This window comes from Stegodyphus dumicola, chromosome 4, assembly GCF_044657685.1.
Source record: "Stegodyphus dumicola isolate Sdum_Otavi_A_Nest chromosome 4, ASM4465768v1".
Taxonomy (NCBI): Eukaryota; Metazoa; Arthropoda; class Arachnida; order Araneae; family Eresidae; genus Stegodyphus; species Stegodyphus dumicola.
This window is the reverse complement of record NC_140771.1, coordinates 217,483,017-217,501,533: the sequence shown is the minus strand read 5'-3', so window position 1 is coordinate 217,501,533 and position 18,517 is coordinate 217,483,017. Positions and strand designations below refer to the sequence as shown.

Below are 18,517 nucleotides of genomic sequence, written 5' to 3'. Positions count from 1 at the left end.
CAGATATCAGACATCAGAATAGTAGCCTTTATATCAGGAATAAAATTCTAACTTGACCAACAATTGGAATTTGGGATTTCTAAAGCAGAAAATATTATTATGCAACAATAAACGCAGCATTATAAGTAAAATAAACACAGCTTGTTCCACTTTCAACCAACAATTATGACTTAGAAATTTAGATCACACTTTCGGATCAAAACTCATATTTGTGTTGTAATATAAATATAGTTTAGATGCATAGAAATAGACATAAAGAAATCTTTTGTGGTAATCAAATTTCTTTCAATCTGTTATTTTTCTTAATGATGTCGAAATGAAATGAAAGATATATCTCTTGAGGTGTACTTATTTATTTATTTCTATGCTATTTTTAAATAATGTTTTTGGTTTGTCGCTCTTCGTGCATTATAGACGCAGAAGACATAATGTGTAAGAGGGAATATTGATAATATCCACTGTTGCCATTTTATAAAATTAATAAACAGATACTTGCATACAATAACCGCTTCGATAAAGTTCGTATTTGGCTATTAAATGCCAGACAGGCCTATCTGCTTATTTTTCATTTCAATAGACAAAATCCAAAACCTGTCTCATTCAAAAAGATCATGCAGCTGAACGTTTTCCATCAATAGAAAAGGTGTGTAGCAAAGTCTATTTCAGTAGCTAATATATAACTGAAAGAACTATTTTTTTTAAATTTTTGATTAACTAGCTTTCTTTGGAATACTTTTGTTCCATCAAGGTGACCTAATTTTGTGAAGGTGATTACAATTTGACAGTACCAGGTACTTCCCTCCTTCCAGAAAATGGTAAGAGAATAATACCAACAGATTTTTCTCAGGAAGCCAAAAGTTTAAGGTTACCATTTCATATTTATTTTCCAAGAAAATGCACCCAAGTTTACAAGGCCAGAAACCAGGAAATTACACTTTCTTAAATAAGGATCAAAGTTGTTTCTATTTTTCTACAGTTTACCATTCCTCTAAATTAACAGTTTCCGTTACATAAACAACAACTGGAAAACCCCAAACTATAAGTCATTTCTCTAATGGATTAATTCTGTTGTTAATAAAACTTTTAAACTAAAGGTTGCTCTTATTTTTAGCCCAAAGGACGTTAGCCCAGAAGGGCTATTAATTTCCTTTTAGCATTTTGCGTTGGTTCACTATAAATATCGGTTCACTTTTCAAATTGTGGCCACCAAATATTAGAGCCCTGTATTACATTTAAAGAAATTAAATAATGGAGAATCTGCATAAATGTATGTATGTTTCTCGCATTGTGATAGAACAACGGTACCTAGAGCCATCAAATTTTGAATAATTTAATCTTCCACTGAATATGGGCATCTGGAACCCCAAAGTTGGAATTTGAATTTTTTTTTTTTTTTTATTATCGAATTCATATTTAGGAACACTTTAACGAATTTTTGATTAACAAACTCAACGATTTCAAAGTGATTAATGGTAAAACTGTAAGGAAAATAACATTTTTATCTCCAGCCTGCGAGACTGTGTAATTGAAATTCTAAAGATATCCTCATGCAATATTGCTGTTAAATTGAACTTTACGGTTTAAGTGAGATATTTAATAAATAAAAAGGTAGCACACAAAACGTTAAAAAATATCGCCCCTTTGGACGTAAAATCTAAAAGCTTTCAGATTTTATTTTTCTTCTGGTTTTTTTCTTTCTCATACCTGTATCCACAAAACGATTGATTTAACTCATCACAAGCGCAAATCAACTTTTAAGTTTATTTTTTCAACTTATCAATTAAATAAGTAATTGTTAAACGTCAACATGGTTTAATTTCTTTATTATGATGCATTTATCACAGTGTAGTTAATCATTTTATATTAGAACTGGCATGTGTAACACGAATCTTAATTTTTTCATATATTTCAGATCTTGCGTAATAATATGTTAATTATGAAACAACTTGTCGAATTTTATATTCTGAGGTTAATTTTCTTACATCGAACTCAGAAAATTAAAACGATGATTTCAGCAACATGTGATATTCACTAAGGTTTAAGAATTGCCGGATAATTTTAAATTTCAAAACTTAATTACCCTTTCATCAGACTCAAGATAGTTTTTTCCCCTATTGTGAAAAAGAACTAATTTAATTACTAACAATCAAGAAAAAAAATTCGGATTGCTTTCTGTCACAGATTTTGCCCACTAGTGGCCCCTTAACTTTAGTAGTTAAGATCGGGATTCGACTCCTAGCAAAGGATTGGCTGCATAGGCATTCTGGTAGTTTGGCCCCGTATGTAACGTGGATATAAGACAGCTTATTTTTAAAGTTCTTCACAAAGGCATCCCTTTACTTAGCAGATAGCTATGATGTGCTTTGCCATAATCAAACGAAAGAAACCAAATCTGTCACAGATGAGAAAATGACCCGGCCTACCAGTTACCGAATGAATAAGACCGATCACCTCTTAGTTCTGTCCAAGTTCAGATTCTGACAAACCTGTTTTTCTGTATGAGAACTTTGTGCCTTTCCCATGCATAATGTATCCCATGCAAGAGAGTTTTCCTTCGAAAATCTTCCACGAAGACCTTTCTAAAGGGCCATTCACACTGGGGTTTATCTGAGCTAACGGAGTCAGTTCCTTGTATCGACTAGCTCCGCTATGCCTGCAGTTCAGATATTTCAACTTGCTATCCTATGGAGAAAAACTGGTTTGGGAGATGGGTCGGCGACGTCAGTTGTGTCCGTTAGCTCAGATAAAGCCCAGTGTGAGCGGCCCTCGCAAGTCTCCGCGATTAAAGCAAAGAACGCGGAGGAGATAGCCTCCGCGTTCTTTGCTTTAATCCGTTAACCTAATAATCCTAAACATATAATTTTGAAATCTGATTAAGCTTTGAATAATTCGACCCGTATTTAATGGTTTAATGTATTTAAAAAAAAAATAGTGCGATTTTTCTCTTCAAAAGCAGTTACTGAAACCGTAACTGAAAATAGAATATTTCTAATCTATAAGATACTTATAAAATCAATGGTCAGTTTTAAACTTTAATATTCTTTGTTATCAGTTTCGGACTTATGAAGTTGTTATTCGATCTTTTTTAACTTTTGGGGACAAACATATAAAGACAAAGTTAAAGAAAAGACTTCACTCTAGTTTAAATTAAACAATATCGAAATCTTCAAAAGATTATTCAAGTGCAAAGTACTCCTTTGCGCAATTTTTACATGAATTTATTACGACATATTTCGAACTTCAGTTAGCTCAGTGATGCCATATCTTGAAAAGCATTGTCAAAGTTATTACCGAATGTTATATTGATTTAACAGAAAACAAGAATATGGATGCAGTTACAGTTAATATAGCGTAACTGCATAGCATTGCTACAATGAAACAAGTCATTATAAAAGATACAGTATTATAATATAATGAATATATATTTTAAAAATAAAAATCTTGAGGATTATTTAAGAATATATATTACAATAATAAATATCATGAAAAATATCTAAAAATAAATATCACAAGATGATTTAAAATTATTAAGGTAGTTTTAAATCATCTTATGATATTTACGTCAAGTGTAAATAATACATACACTGACCAACTAATTTGATATGCTTATATTTAGATATTTTTCAGGTTTTAACAAACTTTTTTCTGCTTTGTGCAAAGAAATGCGAATATACTTGACATATATTACCTTACCAATATTCTCGATCATTAGTTTTCGTCCCATTAATGTAATCATAATTTGGTCTACTTTCATCTACTTATAACCACCTGTTCTAGAATCAATACCATGCGATATATGTTTACATTTCCTGTTTCTTCTCACTTTCTTTACAAATTCGATCTAGATATAAATAGAGCCATTAAGTTTGTTTCCTGATATAGTTGAAAATTTATGTTCCGCAATTTATCTGAACCTTTTTAAGTTTCCGAGACGTGCCTAAGCAGAATTATTTTACATAAATAATCAGTTTTTATTTCACAGGAAGTTCCTGATTTATTGGGGGTAATATCGGAAACCACGTCTGCGATTAATTCAAGAATACGATTAATCTGAAAGCATGAAAGGAAAGAAGACTTGACCATATCATAACTGACGGGAAATGCAATTAAATATTTCCTGCATTTTAGAATATGTTCATTTCTGGAGAATATGTTCATTTGGTTACGTAAATTAAATCAGTATTAAGAAAAAAAAAAACACTAAGTGATGTAAACGTAAACATCATCAAAAATGAAGAACTTGTTGTGGTTATAATTGGCTGTAATTAACGTTAGAGGAACGAATTTTGATGGCACTGCGAAAAAAAATGGGACAGTTCTATGTCTCCTGTTCTACTGGGCCGATTGACGAAATTCAACTTGCGTTTTCCATGCCTCGAAAGCTCAACTTGAAATATATATTATATTTATATATAACTTTGTTTTAACATAGCGCCCACCAGCGGCCGAGCGGTAAAGTCGCTGAACACTGGTAGTTCGGTCCGAGGTTCGAATCCCGCGAACGGGCTGGCTGCATGGGCGTTTTCGTGGTTTTCCCCATGTGTAACGTGTATACGAGCCAGTTTCCCTTAGAAAGTCCTCCACGAAAGGCATCCCTCCCCTTAGGCAGATAGCCCTAGTGTGCTTTGCCATAATTAAATACACATACACATTGTTTTAACATAGTTTTTTTTTTTTTTTTTTTTTTTTTTTGACACAAAATCGGACTTTTTCTGAAATAACATACCGACTTTTTTTTCCATATTTCGATTCTACAACTCAAGTTATGCCTAGATATTAAATTTTGTAATTTTTAGTGAGACATTCATGCAGAAATTTAAAAATTTATCTTGGCGAATTTTTTTTCATTTTGCGCCATGAGATTTCACTTGGTGAACTTCTTAATTTATAGCAACCTATTTTTATTTCCTTTTTCTTCATTGTCCACGAGCGGAAAAAGAGTCATCGTTTATACTTTTAAATAATTTTAACCAAATGCGTAAAACACATTTTTGTTAACATCGCTTATAACAAATACGCCAAATTTCAAAACGCGCCAAAATGTAAATTCACGTATATGTTAGGAAATTTTGAATAAAAAACTCTAATTTTTTTGCAGCTATGCTTAAAAATACATCTACTTTAAGATGATGCAAAACGTTTGTAGGTTATAGTTCAAAATTTTTTTTTTAAATAAAAAAGAATTTAAAAAATAAAAGATGGGCGAATTTTACTTGGAGTGAACCTAAATTTCGAAATATGAAAGGAAGAATCAAGTAAGTTTAATAAAAAAGAGATATTAATAAATATATATCAAATTCAATTAACATTGAGGAGCTAAAATTTTGGGAGCTACTTTTTTAAAAACTACTCTTGCGATTTTTACAAAACTTGGCAGTTTGACATAATCTGAGTCGTAGAATCGAAATATGGAAACAAATTAGTATTATTTTAGAAAAAATCCGATTTTATGTCAAAATACTTATATTACAACAATGCTATGTATAAATCTAATACATACCCTAAGTCGCGCTTTCGAAGCATGAGAAACGTAAGTTGAATTTCGCCAATCGGCCAAGTAGAACTGGAGATATAAAACTGTACCCTTCCATCTCCCCCCTTTTTTTCGCAGTGTAAGTTTGATCTCCTTTTGCGCGGAGGAATACTACTTGTAAAGAGGGATTTATCAATGTTCATGTATTTCGACTTATGTACAAGTAGACGTGTGATAGGAATTTTTTCATTGTTTCGCAAAATCAACTTTCTTTTTTTAGACAGACGCCGGTTAACCTACAACAGCTTAATCCTACTCCGGTAAATCGAAATTTGATTCTCATTCAGTAGCATTTCTATCGGTTCTATCATATACAGTTTTAATGAACGCTGAAGCTGCTATCCCGTTGCGATGTAAATGTTTTTCTCTCATATCAGTTACGTATATTTTTAGTATACATATTTGATACGGTTATACGGACTTAGATACACAGTTTTGTGAGTAAACTGAAATTCTTGAGCCAATATGCAAAAGTGTAACTTTTTTATCAAAACTTGAAAGCTGGCCAAAAATGTCTGTGAAATCTTTAAAACTGTGTGAGTATCTAAAGCAGCAAAATGTGTGTAAGTTCGCTAGATTTAGTTCCTGGCGGTTGAATGGGCTAGTTGTAATGTTTTGCTGATTTTTCTCATGTTTTCCCTTAGAGAATCTTTTAATTTTTTTTCTTCTCCTTTTAGGAACGTAGCCCTAATGTGCCTTAATAAAATATTCCAGTCCTATGAAATCTTTCATCAGTCGAAATTGCATGAAGCGAAGAAATAGTTACCGTTCATTTATATGGAAAATATTTGTGCTCACCTCCCGTTCGCATGCTCAAAAAATAACGTACATCAAAATCTAACACTAAATAACGTATAACACTTAAAATAATATCAAAATGACAATAAAAGTGATATAATAAATATTCAACATACAGAGAGTTTCAGAAACATTGCACAGCTAAATGTCTCTTGAATAGGTAGTCTACGGATTTACCGAGTGAATCAAACCCTGTAACACTTAATAGTTGAAATATATGCACTGAAAATGAAACGCCAAACTCAGTAATTCTATATTTAAGTTTTAATTTTATGTCGCTACAAAAAGGTCTTCTTTTCTTAATGAAAGTCGTTTAAGTCGTATGATTTTCAGAAATAATTTTTTACTCAAGAACTGGATTTTTTGTAAAACAATTTTAATAAGATGAGGAAGCATTATTTATTGAAACGCTATATGTAGACTGCTCGATAAAATTTTTAATTTTACTAAATCCCAAGTTATAAAACATATCTGAAAGTTTCATTATTTAATTCTTTGGAAATGGACTGATGGATCTATGACGAAATACTCAAGAAACATGTAATCTTGCAATCTTCTTGGCATATCCCGTATTGAAGTAGAAATGATGCGATTATGGCATAATTTAACCTTTCGAAATAAGGAAGACAAAATACTTTGCTGGGCTGAGAATTTCTTTGTTTATTCAAATAAATAAGAGACAGGATTATAAGAATGCTTTCTTGGATATCTTTCTGAAGGAAATTGGCTAGTTATCATGTTACATTATCATGGGACAGGAAAAGATGAAATGGACGGGGCACCGGAATGTCACCATTGATTGCACACAAGGAAGAGGGAAGCCACCCAGAAAGTGGCGCTACCAGACTCCCCTCTGAAAGTTATAAATCACATGAATTCTTTTTAATATTTATGCGTTTATAAATAAATTTTCGGAAAATAAATACTTGAGACGGCACCGGCCGGCAAAGACCCAACACGACAGAAAATGTAGCGCGGGCCTTAAGTACATCTTCAACATTTCTTTGTGAAAACGGCTATTATATTCCTTTTCTCTTAGAATCATGTTGTTGAATCAATACAGAAACTCTGTTTAAAGCTGTGATAACACTAAGCTCAATTTATTAATCCATGTATCTCCTGAAAAATATCTCCTTAAGACAATTAAACGTATCTCTTTATCTTGAAAAGATTTATTTCACAGAAAGGGGGGGTTGGAGACAAGTTTGAGCTAATACTATTTTCTCCCATCAGGCCTGTTAAGATGGATTTCAATTAAGAGGGTTTTTCTATATTTCCTAAAAATTTATCAGGAATGAGATTCCCCAACGAATACTCACAACTGCTGGAACTCCCATATTTTTTATCATACAGGGTTTCGCAGCCACTCAAAATCCCTCGAAGATCTTCTCTAAACCAAAGCGAATTTAAAAATAAAATCCTCTTTCTCTACAACATCTATGAAAATGATCATCGAATTCTGTTTCCTCTTTTCTCTTGATTTGAAGAAATAAAATTTACTTAAGCTTCCTTTCAGTTAGTGAAAGCATATGTGTAAATCTGTATTAAACAGAAACAACGTAAAAGGAACTTAAAACTTGAGATACTTATATTCTAGTACAATTAGTTTCATTTATATATATGCACACGCATACATTATATATATATATATATATATATATATATATATATATGTACCAAATTTACTGGAAATGAGCTGACTTAAAATGGAGAATTCTTTATTTTTTTTCCATTATCATTTACTGCAAAAGGATATACCATTGCATTTTGTTTATTACTACAAAGCACCAAACTCTTGTAACCATTAACTGCGATGAATGCATTTGAAATGCGTTTCAGAAAAGAATTTTTCCCAACAACGACAATGTGTGGCTACGCCTCGTAGCCCATGTGAAGGCCACGCAAACGGGCGTTCCTAGTGAAGTCACGAATTGCGGACAAACAAAAATATTAGTCCGAAAGAAATCGACCTTCGGAGCTCGAATTTATCGAAAATTTCGAAGGACCGTTATTATTAAAGCTCCCTCATTTGGATAAGCGATAAAAAGAATTTTACTGAACTCTAAAAAAGTCAAGGTTCTTGAGCTCATCAGTGCTCCTTTTAAGCTCATGGTGTCTCTTTTAGGATTTTGAGCACTTTCTATTAAGCATTGACCTTCAGAACTCAATGTCAGGCACAGCAGGTGATAAAGAGTGTAGGTTGGGTGTGTACGAACGCCATTCAAAATTTTAAAAAAAATGTTCTGTAGTTGACACCAGGAATTATAATAAATGTGATGCCAATGTTATGCAATATCTCTCCGCCTTCGATAAGCTGAAAAAAAAACTTTCTAGCATGTTGGAGATATGTTTTCTACATCCAAGAAGATTCAGTTGCATGTGCCTCCAAGAAGATTCAGTTGCATGTGCCTCCAAGAAGATTCAGTTGCATGTGCCTCCAAGAAGTTTTAGTTGCATGTGCCTCCAAGAAGATCCAGTTGCATATGCTTATCATTGCTACTAAAATTATTATCATTAGTAAATAATTATATATATGTGTGTGTAACCAATAAAATCTTTGTTTCTAACCAATAAAATTTTTGTTACGTCGGTAATTAGCGTCTGTCAATAATTTAAATTTGGAGGCAATTAATTCCTTTTGAGGGAATTTCTGACACATCCGTAGGATCTCACAGTTTGATGATTTGCCTCATTACATAATTTGTAGACTTTCTTCCCCCCACCGTGAAAAGTCGCACCTAATCGAATAATTTTTTAAGTAAATATTAGCAGAGAATGCACATTGGTTTCAGTAGTACAGGGGTAGAATACGATAAATGTTCTAGACTCTTTTCTAACATCCCAGCTATGTTCCTACAGTTTTGAAGCAAAATTAGTTTTTACAGTTTTGAGGCAAAATTAATTTCGGATACGGTAAAACTTCATCTAACGTTAAATCTCACTAATGAGTTTTGTTTATTTGTTTGAGCACGGCAAGGCATACTGGGGCTATCTTTTTAAGAGAAAGAATGCTTTCAAAAAGGAATTGTTTATCTATGAAACTCATTCTTAAAGCTTTGTAGTTTAAACTTATGATTTTCATTTATACGGCACTGGAAACATTGACAACGTTTTAATTCACTTTTTCAACTTCCAATGAAATTAATTTTTTTTATCTGAAAGGGTGCTTTCTTTGATTGCTATTAGTGTAACGATAAATAAAAATATAATCATTTGTAAAATTTTATATAACATTTAAAATCAAACAAGAGATGGAAAATATCGTGAATTCTAATAATAGTTCTCTAATATGAAATTCTCTTCCAGAATTCCATATTTTTTTTAAATTACACAATCTTAGAAATTTGCGTTAATAGCTAGAGTAGTCAAATGGATTAGAGTAGCATTTTTTTTAAAGTCACTATATTATTTGGATTTTAATACACGAAATATGCTATTTTGATTTTTAATTTATTCCATAATTTTGTTTTTGCTTCAAACATTCTGCAGTCGCTCCGAAACATTTCTGGATCGTATGATTAAAATCGCTTAGATCAGAAGCGCTGTGATTAGGAAAGAATGTGTTGATATGAGGAAGAACTGAAATCTATAATTTTATTAGCGAGCTCTCGTTTGTCTGCAGAGTGATATTAGATGCTACGAAGAAACGATTTTTCTTCATAGCTGTTTATGGTGTGTTATTTAAAACTATGTACTGTACTGGTAATCGTATACATTAGTTTTATTTTTACCATTAATTACTTATTACATGCTTCTAAAATAAACTGTCTTTTCTATTTTCTGTTGCAAAACAAGCTAAATTTTAAATAATTTTTAGAGTAATTGCAGAAGGCGCAGTTTATATTATCGTTTGTTTGCTAAGCCTCAAACCAAATCTTATGTAACTGTCATTCAACTGTGTCACAAAATGTGATTGGCATCACAATCAGGCTGATGCTGATATTAATTCTTTCCTTTACAGCTGCCTTCTGGAGCCAAACTCAGTGCCAAAAAGCTACCGATGAATTCAAGTGCCCTCAACAGTTCGGTTACTTCCGGGACCAAACGGACTGCAGCAAATACTTCATATGTGTGTTCGGAGACGCCCTACGTGACAAGTGCACCCCGGGCCTCTACTTCAATAACGAGCTCCGAATGTGCGATTGGCCCAGAAACGTCAAAAACTGTGAGGCTGGTGAGCAAAATAATTACGACATTTAATTCCTTTTCCTCACTTTGGAAATGGGTAGCTTTTTTTAAGTTGTTTTTATGTCATTGTTGCTTTAATTTCCGCTGTAATACTATTTCAAGAAGATCTGTCCATCACAAATGAAAATTAATGTCTTAATGTATAAAAACAACAAATGTATAAAACAACTTAATGTATAAAACAAATGAAAATTAATGTCTTAATGTTCTGTCAGTATTGCAGTTTACTTATAAAAAATTTTATGTGCATGTTATTTATTCTTATGTTACGAAAGTGAATCGAAAGTTCCTCTCAAAATAACTCCTTTGAGTAACTCTTCATGGACTGAAATTTCTCCGCAAAGCCCCGTGTCCATCATATTTATTTTTATTTTTCCCAGAGTTACTTAAAGATTAAGGTCCTTACTATGCTATTTTTAACTGCAATAAAAATTTTCTTACATTATTTCAAAAATTGCTCGTTCTTCTTTCAGTTTGACTGCTTTCGCTAAAATCCGTTCATAATTATAATCTTTCCATACATTTAAAATCTGTATATGAAAATTAGAAGAAATTGCTTTATTTTTAAACCTGAAAAGCTATTCAGTACAGCGGCTGAAAAGTCTAAAATTCGTGTGTAGTAAATATACTTTCATAAGCAATAGCCAGAAGCATTATCTAGGTATGTTTATATCTTAATTTAAAAACATATTGTTCCTGTTAATTTATAAAGAATCATCGCATCCTCCTGACCGTAATCTTGTGATTAGTTCATCGAGCTAGCAGTTGCAAGATCCGTGACTTGAATTCCGGCTTTCCTGCTTCATAAACATATAATAATTCTCTAACAATTTACTTTAAAGGGTTCCTTCTGTTTAAAAACTGTTCTACTATTTTTGAAATGATATGAAAAACTAATTACGGCTCTTAGAATTTCCATTTATAACTTTCGAATATTTCAAATATTCTTATAAACTCCAACTGACAAAAACATCTATCCAGCCTTGCCTTACACCACATTTTAATTTATCAAATTTTGATTGCTACTATGACAGCTATATTCCTTTATACTTACAGAACTATAGCTGTAAAATAGCTGTACGTGTATTTATAAAGTCAGTATTTTAGACTTTGTACCTCAAGTGAGCCTCGACGAACAATAATCCGGTCACAAGTGAGGAAAAAAAGCCATTTTCATAGATAAATATATGTATAGATAATATCTAAATTTTTTTTAAACAGTAGCTCTTAAAACATTCCGAATCGGAGATGAAAGCTATTTTTCTTTCCCAACAGCTGGCGTATTTTTCCCGCAGCCAGCTTTCAGATGTCTGGAGATACGTTGTTCACATTATCTATTTTCAGAGAAGATCAGACAAATGTCTGTTAACAATGATCTCACTGGGAATATGTTCATTTCAAAAATGAGAAAAGTTGTTCATATTGATAATAAGTACTACCGAATATGGAAATCACATTCAATGCTAATTTGCGGCTCATGGAACTCGCATGCAAACATTTGTAAATTTTAGGGATACTCACTTCTTTAAATTTCAGCTTTAGAGTTGAGTTGCAATGAATTTCTATAAATTACATCTGTAAAAAGGCTGATATTTTCTCAACGTTGCTTGAAAAAAGTGGTAAAGCAAGAAGAGCTTGTCTTCGATAAATCTGATATTGCTCAGCCTTTCTTCGAATTCACTCTTCAAACGCTGAAGCTTCTCAACGCACGTTTTGTACAAAACAGCTTGCCTTGAACTTGTTTTATACTTGCACAAGTTAGGAAGTGTATCTAGTCTTCATTTGTAGCAGCTTCTCTTACAGGAGTAACTTTTCGAATGTTTATACTGTTCACTTAAGTTCGTAATAAATATATCTTTTCCTTTCAGTTTTAGATTCAGATCTGGCAAATATTATGTTAATTTTGTCCTATAGTTTTATTTCTTCCTGTCAGAAATTAACATTCGGTAGGATTTAAATAGCTAGCGAAAATAAACTGAGAAAGAGAAACAGAAAGACTTTAGCATTGCAATAAAAGAGTGACAGCACTCTTTTAACTGTGCTTATTTCGGGGAGTAATTTCTGCTTTTTGATATAGAGTTTATGCTTAGAAGTAGAAGACCTAAGTAGAAGCCATGTTGATAGATATTTAATACTTGTAGATTACATATGGTTCTTTGTATTTTAAGACTTCGAAAAAAAAGCGATGATTTTGTTCCTAGCTATTTCAATCGTAGTACACTTTGTCTTTAATAGACTTTTATTATATTTTACTGATAGTTTTATTTCTTAAACTGTTAACTACAAGTTAACATGTAAGAGAGATAAGCCATCTGTAGCTCAGAAGATTAAATGAGCAGCAAATTAACTATAAATTTAGTTCAACCTTACAATATTATACAGAAAAAACACTAATACGTCCAATTTTTAAATAAGGCGACATTAAATTCGCACATAGTAGTAAAATGGATAGACATGTGCAAATCCATTCCATTGCTATTAACACCCCACCTCTTCACGATTCGAGTCTCTTGAGAATTCTTTTCTTTCTTCTTGGCATATGAGTTAATGTAACAGCACTGATATTTAAATAGAGAATAGTCCAGGTGCATGGTACTTCATACTATAATGAATCATTTCTAATTAATACGAGAAACCGTCTGTAGACAAATCTGTTTTACAGTATAGTAGAATTTAGCACATACAACGAAAATGGCAATCGCTTAATCTTACAGATCGTCAACATTTTGCTTTGCTCAACGGTATTTGCGTATTAACGCAACCTCCCTGGCGCATTTCTTCTATATTTTACGAATGAAAGGGTAAAAGTTATTTATGGAATGTAAAATGGTAGGTTTCGCGCTTTTTTTTTTAGTAAGATTCCCAAACTCTTGATAATTATCGTAAGTTGGCAAACATTATCAACATATGAAAAACAAATATACTTTAGCAATTTAAAATACATATTTAGAATTATTAAATAAGGATTATGTAATACATTAAAAAATAAAGCATATTCTGCTTCAAATCTTCGTGTAATTTTTTTGTGCTGTTCTTCTCCCGAAGTACACAACGATCTATTTTTGCTTAAAAATGCATCAAAGAACTGCAGAGACTCAGTAAAGCCATTGTTACCGAGTAGCCATTGTTACCTTTAGAATTTTTCAACAAAATTCTGTATGCTTGGAGAAATTTTATTGCAGTTTCTTTCATTGCTGGCAAATTCCACAAACTCATATTTTAAAACTAAGCTTAAGACCAAAAAAAGTCGTTGAAACTCGGAATACAACAAAAAAAAAAGCATACGAAAATGGGGACGTTGCTAAGGTATTCTTTTAAGACAATGATCCTAAAATGTATACTGTAAAATTATGCAATTGTTACAAACGTCGGAGCACGCATGTTATAAAAATATGCAATCAATAATGAGAACAGCTTTAGGGAATAGAGTATCTTAGTATAATCAAATTATCTTACTATAGTTCAAAAGGGATAGTTTTCTTAATGAACCAAAATCTGAAATATGAAAATTCTTTTAGCAGTTAATTTACACGATTCATTGAATTAATAAATTAAAATAATGTATTTTCCTGTCTTCTTCAGGTACTCTTGCAAAGTCAGAATCGTCAAATGGACGGCGAATTTATGGAACATCCACGAGTAGACCGAGGTCATCAAATAGTAACAGATCTCATCGCAACAACAATATTCCGAGCATTAATTCTATAGCTCCAGCAAACCCAACTCAGGGTTCTCGCGTGGGGAGCCGTTACACACCACCTATCTCTATCAGTGAATCTTACGCTGCTGCAGTTAGGAACTCAACGAGTTTTAGACCATCTCTATATATGAGACCATCTGCAATTACAACAAATCGCCCTACTTCCACCAGCAGTGTTCGCCCTTACCTGTACAGCACTGGACCACCAGCAAGTTTTAAGCCTATATATTACAGAGTAACAACCAAGCCTGTGGCTCCATCTCGTCCTTCTCATCAGTCACTTAATAACAAAAAAAAAGATTTCGAGGAGGATTATTATGATAGCGAATATGAAGACGAAGAAGACAGTATTGAAGAACCACAGCTGATGGTTAACCAACACCTTCGAAACGGCAATAACCTCTACGTTCGCCCAATTTCTATTACAACTCTAAGACCAACTTTACCTCCTAGAACGACTCCAAGTGTAAGACCTTCAAATTATAACAATAACATCCGTAGTAATGGGAATATTCTTCGTCCTCCTCCAAATACTAGGACCACTTATATTCGACCTAGTGTATCATACAGTAATTTTAATCAAAGAGACCATTCTTCTAGACCTAGCCATTCTGATTCATCCGAAACTTCTACTGAAGACAGAAGGTAAATATGCCTGGCATTTTCTTTCAGTAAAAAATTGTATTATGAGTTTCCTATAACTCTTGCAAAGAAAATCGAATATTTTATTACAATAAATAACTGCAATTAACATTTCCATATACATGAAAGGAAATAAAAATCGAAGAAAAAATACTTTTGAACGAATTCCATCTATCAAATCTGAATCGCTAAAATATTGAGCATTTGACAAATTTGAAACTTTTCAAACTCAGAGACTAGCAGATTGCCTGCTTTGAATGTTGTGGTAAATTATAAATATCATTATTACGGTAAATTATCTTAAATTTATCTTTCAGAATATAAAATATGTGTTTGAAAGTCAACTGAAAGAGAGATTTAGATTCAATGTTTGTACTTCTAACTAATTCTTATTTATATAGTACTATTTTTAATGATTGATGTAATTTAAAATAATATAAAAATCAATTAAAATACAATTTATATGAATTTATAACATACATACGTTATAATCAGACTGATATTTTTAAAAATGTTGGTACCATTAGTTTAATTTATAACAGATATTTTAACGACTATAGAGGTTTGAACTTACTTTTCTCTGGAAATGGAGGGTGACATGAAACTTATATAATGTAAAAAATCAGTAAAATTAACTTGAAAACTTTGTTGTAACTATTTGTTAGTCTATATTCAGAGGTTTTTATTTTCTTCAAATCATGTTTGTTTTTATTTATTAATCATTTTACTCTGTGTCTTATCTTGTAAACCTTTTTTGTGCATATTATTTATGCAGTTTTCATAGCTTTTTATTTCAGTGAAATAATTCTATTTTATGAGCTTAACTGTCTTATTAACTAATTAAACACATAAAATGTTTAGTACATACAAACTGTGTGTAAATATATGTTAAAGTTATGCAAATAATGCAATGCGAATTTGACATTTTCTCCCCACCCCCTAAATTTGGCAACACTCTTGGAAGTTTTCATGAACATATTGTCGAGAGCCATGGGCCACATAGAACGATTTTTCAATGCCATTTTCCCTTTGCTTTGCCTGAGCAAAATTATAAACAAAATTATAACTTCAGTGATAGAATAAATATTTTTATAAAGTCATATTAAAAATTCTTAATAAACTTCTAACCATTATTTACTGAAGCTTTTACGATAAACATAAAAAAATACACAGAATAGGAGAGAAACAAATTTTCCATTTACCCCCCCCCCCAGGGTGACAAAAATTCTTTTCCCCAGTTTCGTTTTTAAATCTTGGAGATAATGAGTTTGGGAAGCACAAATCTTTGCTGTCATAACTGGCTGTTCTTCAAATGAATTCCTTTTCATTTTTCAGGTCTTGAATCAGTTTTGCTTTTCATGTCCTAGCAAGTTTTTCTGGTGTTTTGGCAAGCATATCAATCTCTGCTTTTTAATTCATTACAAAGACTACAAGTGTTCTTTCTTGAGCAATCGAATCCGGTGTTAAGCTTAGAATTAAAAATATATCTGAATTTTATCATAAGACATTGGATTGTTGGTTTTGTAGATGTCATGTAATTTTGTAATGTTCAAAACTTCCGGCAGGTATATTTTCTTAATAAACCGACTTTCTCCCCTTAAGGGGTAAACACCATTATTTAAAAATAGTATCCTCAGGAATTGCATGTTTTTGGTTTGTATTTTTGTCTCTGCAGTCTGCCGGTGCTTTTCCGTCAACCGGCCAAAACTTATCTTGGTTTTAAGCTCGATTTCTGTAATGTCATGAAATGAAACAAAGGCTCTTATACAAACTTGCACATCATTACATTGCCCATCTTGAAAGCAAGTTACTCGATGCATTGTGTGAAGATCCCCCATTTGCCAAACGAGGATGTCGGCAAAAATGCAAAAGGCTTGTAAGACCGACAAGATAATGAGTTTGGATATTATAATTCTGAAGCTCATTAAAAACTTCGAGAATTCATTGTTTTTTTACTATCACAAATCAAAGAAAAACATTTCAAAACCTAATTCATGTGTCGTTTCTCTTAAAGCTTTCATCGAGGATTCTCCCTATTTATATCCCTGCTCTTAGCAGAAAACTCGATCACTGAATCGGAGCCTGAACTCGAATCCTCACTTTCCATGTTCGTAAACACTACTGAAGAACTCACAGACGAAACCAGAAAAAACAGGTCGTTATTATAAGAGATAGGAATGAACACGAAGAAGTCTGATAATGGATGCTGGACATAAATGCTTCTTCCTTCTTTCGTAAGTGGACAAAAATTACTTTTCTCTAGTAGGCAAAATATTTCCTCCTCAGTTACAGTTACAGACATGAATACTTTTTCTCTAGAAGCGATTCATAATGAAGCTGCTATTCCTATTCCCCTCTAGATGGCATTCTTACTTCAGTTTTTACAAAATATGGATATAAATGGTTTTTCCCCCAGGGTCTTAATTTGCATTTAGCGTCTTTTATATTCCAAAGTTGTAGATTTTCGACTGTGAGCTTGTAAGGTATTTCTCCAGCCTTCTTAGCGAGCCTTCGTGGTATAGTGGTTTGTACGCTCAGCGCGTAATTGAGAGGTCCGCGGTTTGATTCCCGGCGAAGGCGTTGCTAATTTTTCATCTTTCCTGCTTCCAAATAAATTCCTAATATCTCTACAAGCTATTTTGCACTTTAGGTCCGAATCTACTATATCCTGAGTTCAAGACACATAGTTCGGACCTACCAAAGCTGGCTTTAGCTATTTTATTCAGCTTGTAATAATTATTATTGATTGGAGCTGCAGTAAATATTCAAAATATCTTTTCATTCTATTCCATATTTTTAGGAGATCTACAAGAAATGGTAGCACACAACAGTATTTTGAACTTCATTTCCTACCATACTAATAAAGGCATTATGAATAAAATGTATAAAAAATAACCAATATTCCACACTTTATTCAAAGTATTACTGGGAAAATAATTTCAAGAATAAAAGGAAATACCTTCTTAAGTCAGCGGAAGAAAAGCTATCGTACTCCTAACTGCCAAATACATCTCAGCACGCCTAGTATGGAAACGGCAATTTATCCTGTTATTTGGCTTAGTAGGTGGTATACTGCATTATAATCAGTGAGAATCATGACCAATTTATGGTATATGAAAAATAAAATTACTTGCCCTGCTGCTTTAAAATTACCATTAAACGAAACTGAATCTTTAATTTGTTATTTAGAAACATAGTAGCTTTCTTTGACATTTATCACTTTATTCCCTACCGTTTTACGACTATAGGAATTAGAAAGAATATTTATTTTATTGCAAGTACTCGAGTTCTAAAATTATTTACTCATGTCGCGATTCTTGAAATTATTTTAGAATTTGTTTTCTTTTGCTCATGAAATTTCGTGAGCTTAATTATAATTCAGTTCATATAAGTATCCAAGTATGATTACGAAAACATCGATGAAGCTGTTGGTAGAAAAAGAGCCCAGTAATAAATTTTTTGGAATTATGAGCATGTGTACTAGAATTAAAAAGCTGTATAAGACCAGAGAGTTTATTAGTCTTATAAATCTGAGAAAGTAAACAAACTACAAAGTTTTTTAATCTTTTGCTCTTGAAAACCAACAGAGCTAATTTAAAAATCTTCATATCAGAATTTCAAAAATATTCATTCCAAAATACAACCGTACCGAGACG

The 18,517-nt window shown here is 32.3% G+C and overlaps 1 protein-coding gene across 1 annotated transcript in view; it reads left to right on the top strand.

Annotated features, from left to right (window-relative positions):
- Window positions 1–18,517, top strand: part of LOC118181307 (uncharacterized) — a 180,147-nt gene that overhangs the window by 141,679 nt on the left and 19,951 nt on the right. The window contains exons 2-3 of the mRNA XM_085815986.1: window positions 10,293–10,505; window positions 14,102–14,864. Of these exons, the coding sequence (XP_085672112.1) occupies window positions 10,293–10,505; window positions 14,102–14,864 (976 nt within the window). The remainder of the gene's footprint in view (window positions 1–10,292; window positions 10,506–14,101; window positions 14,865–18,517) is intronic.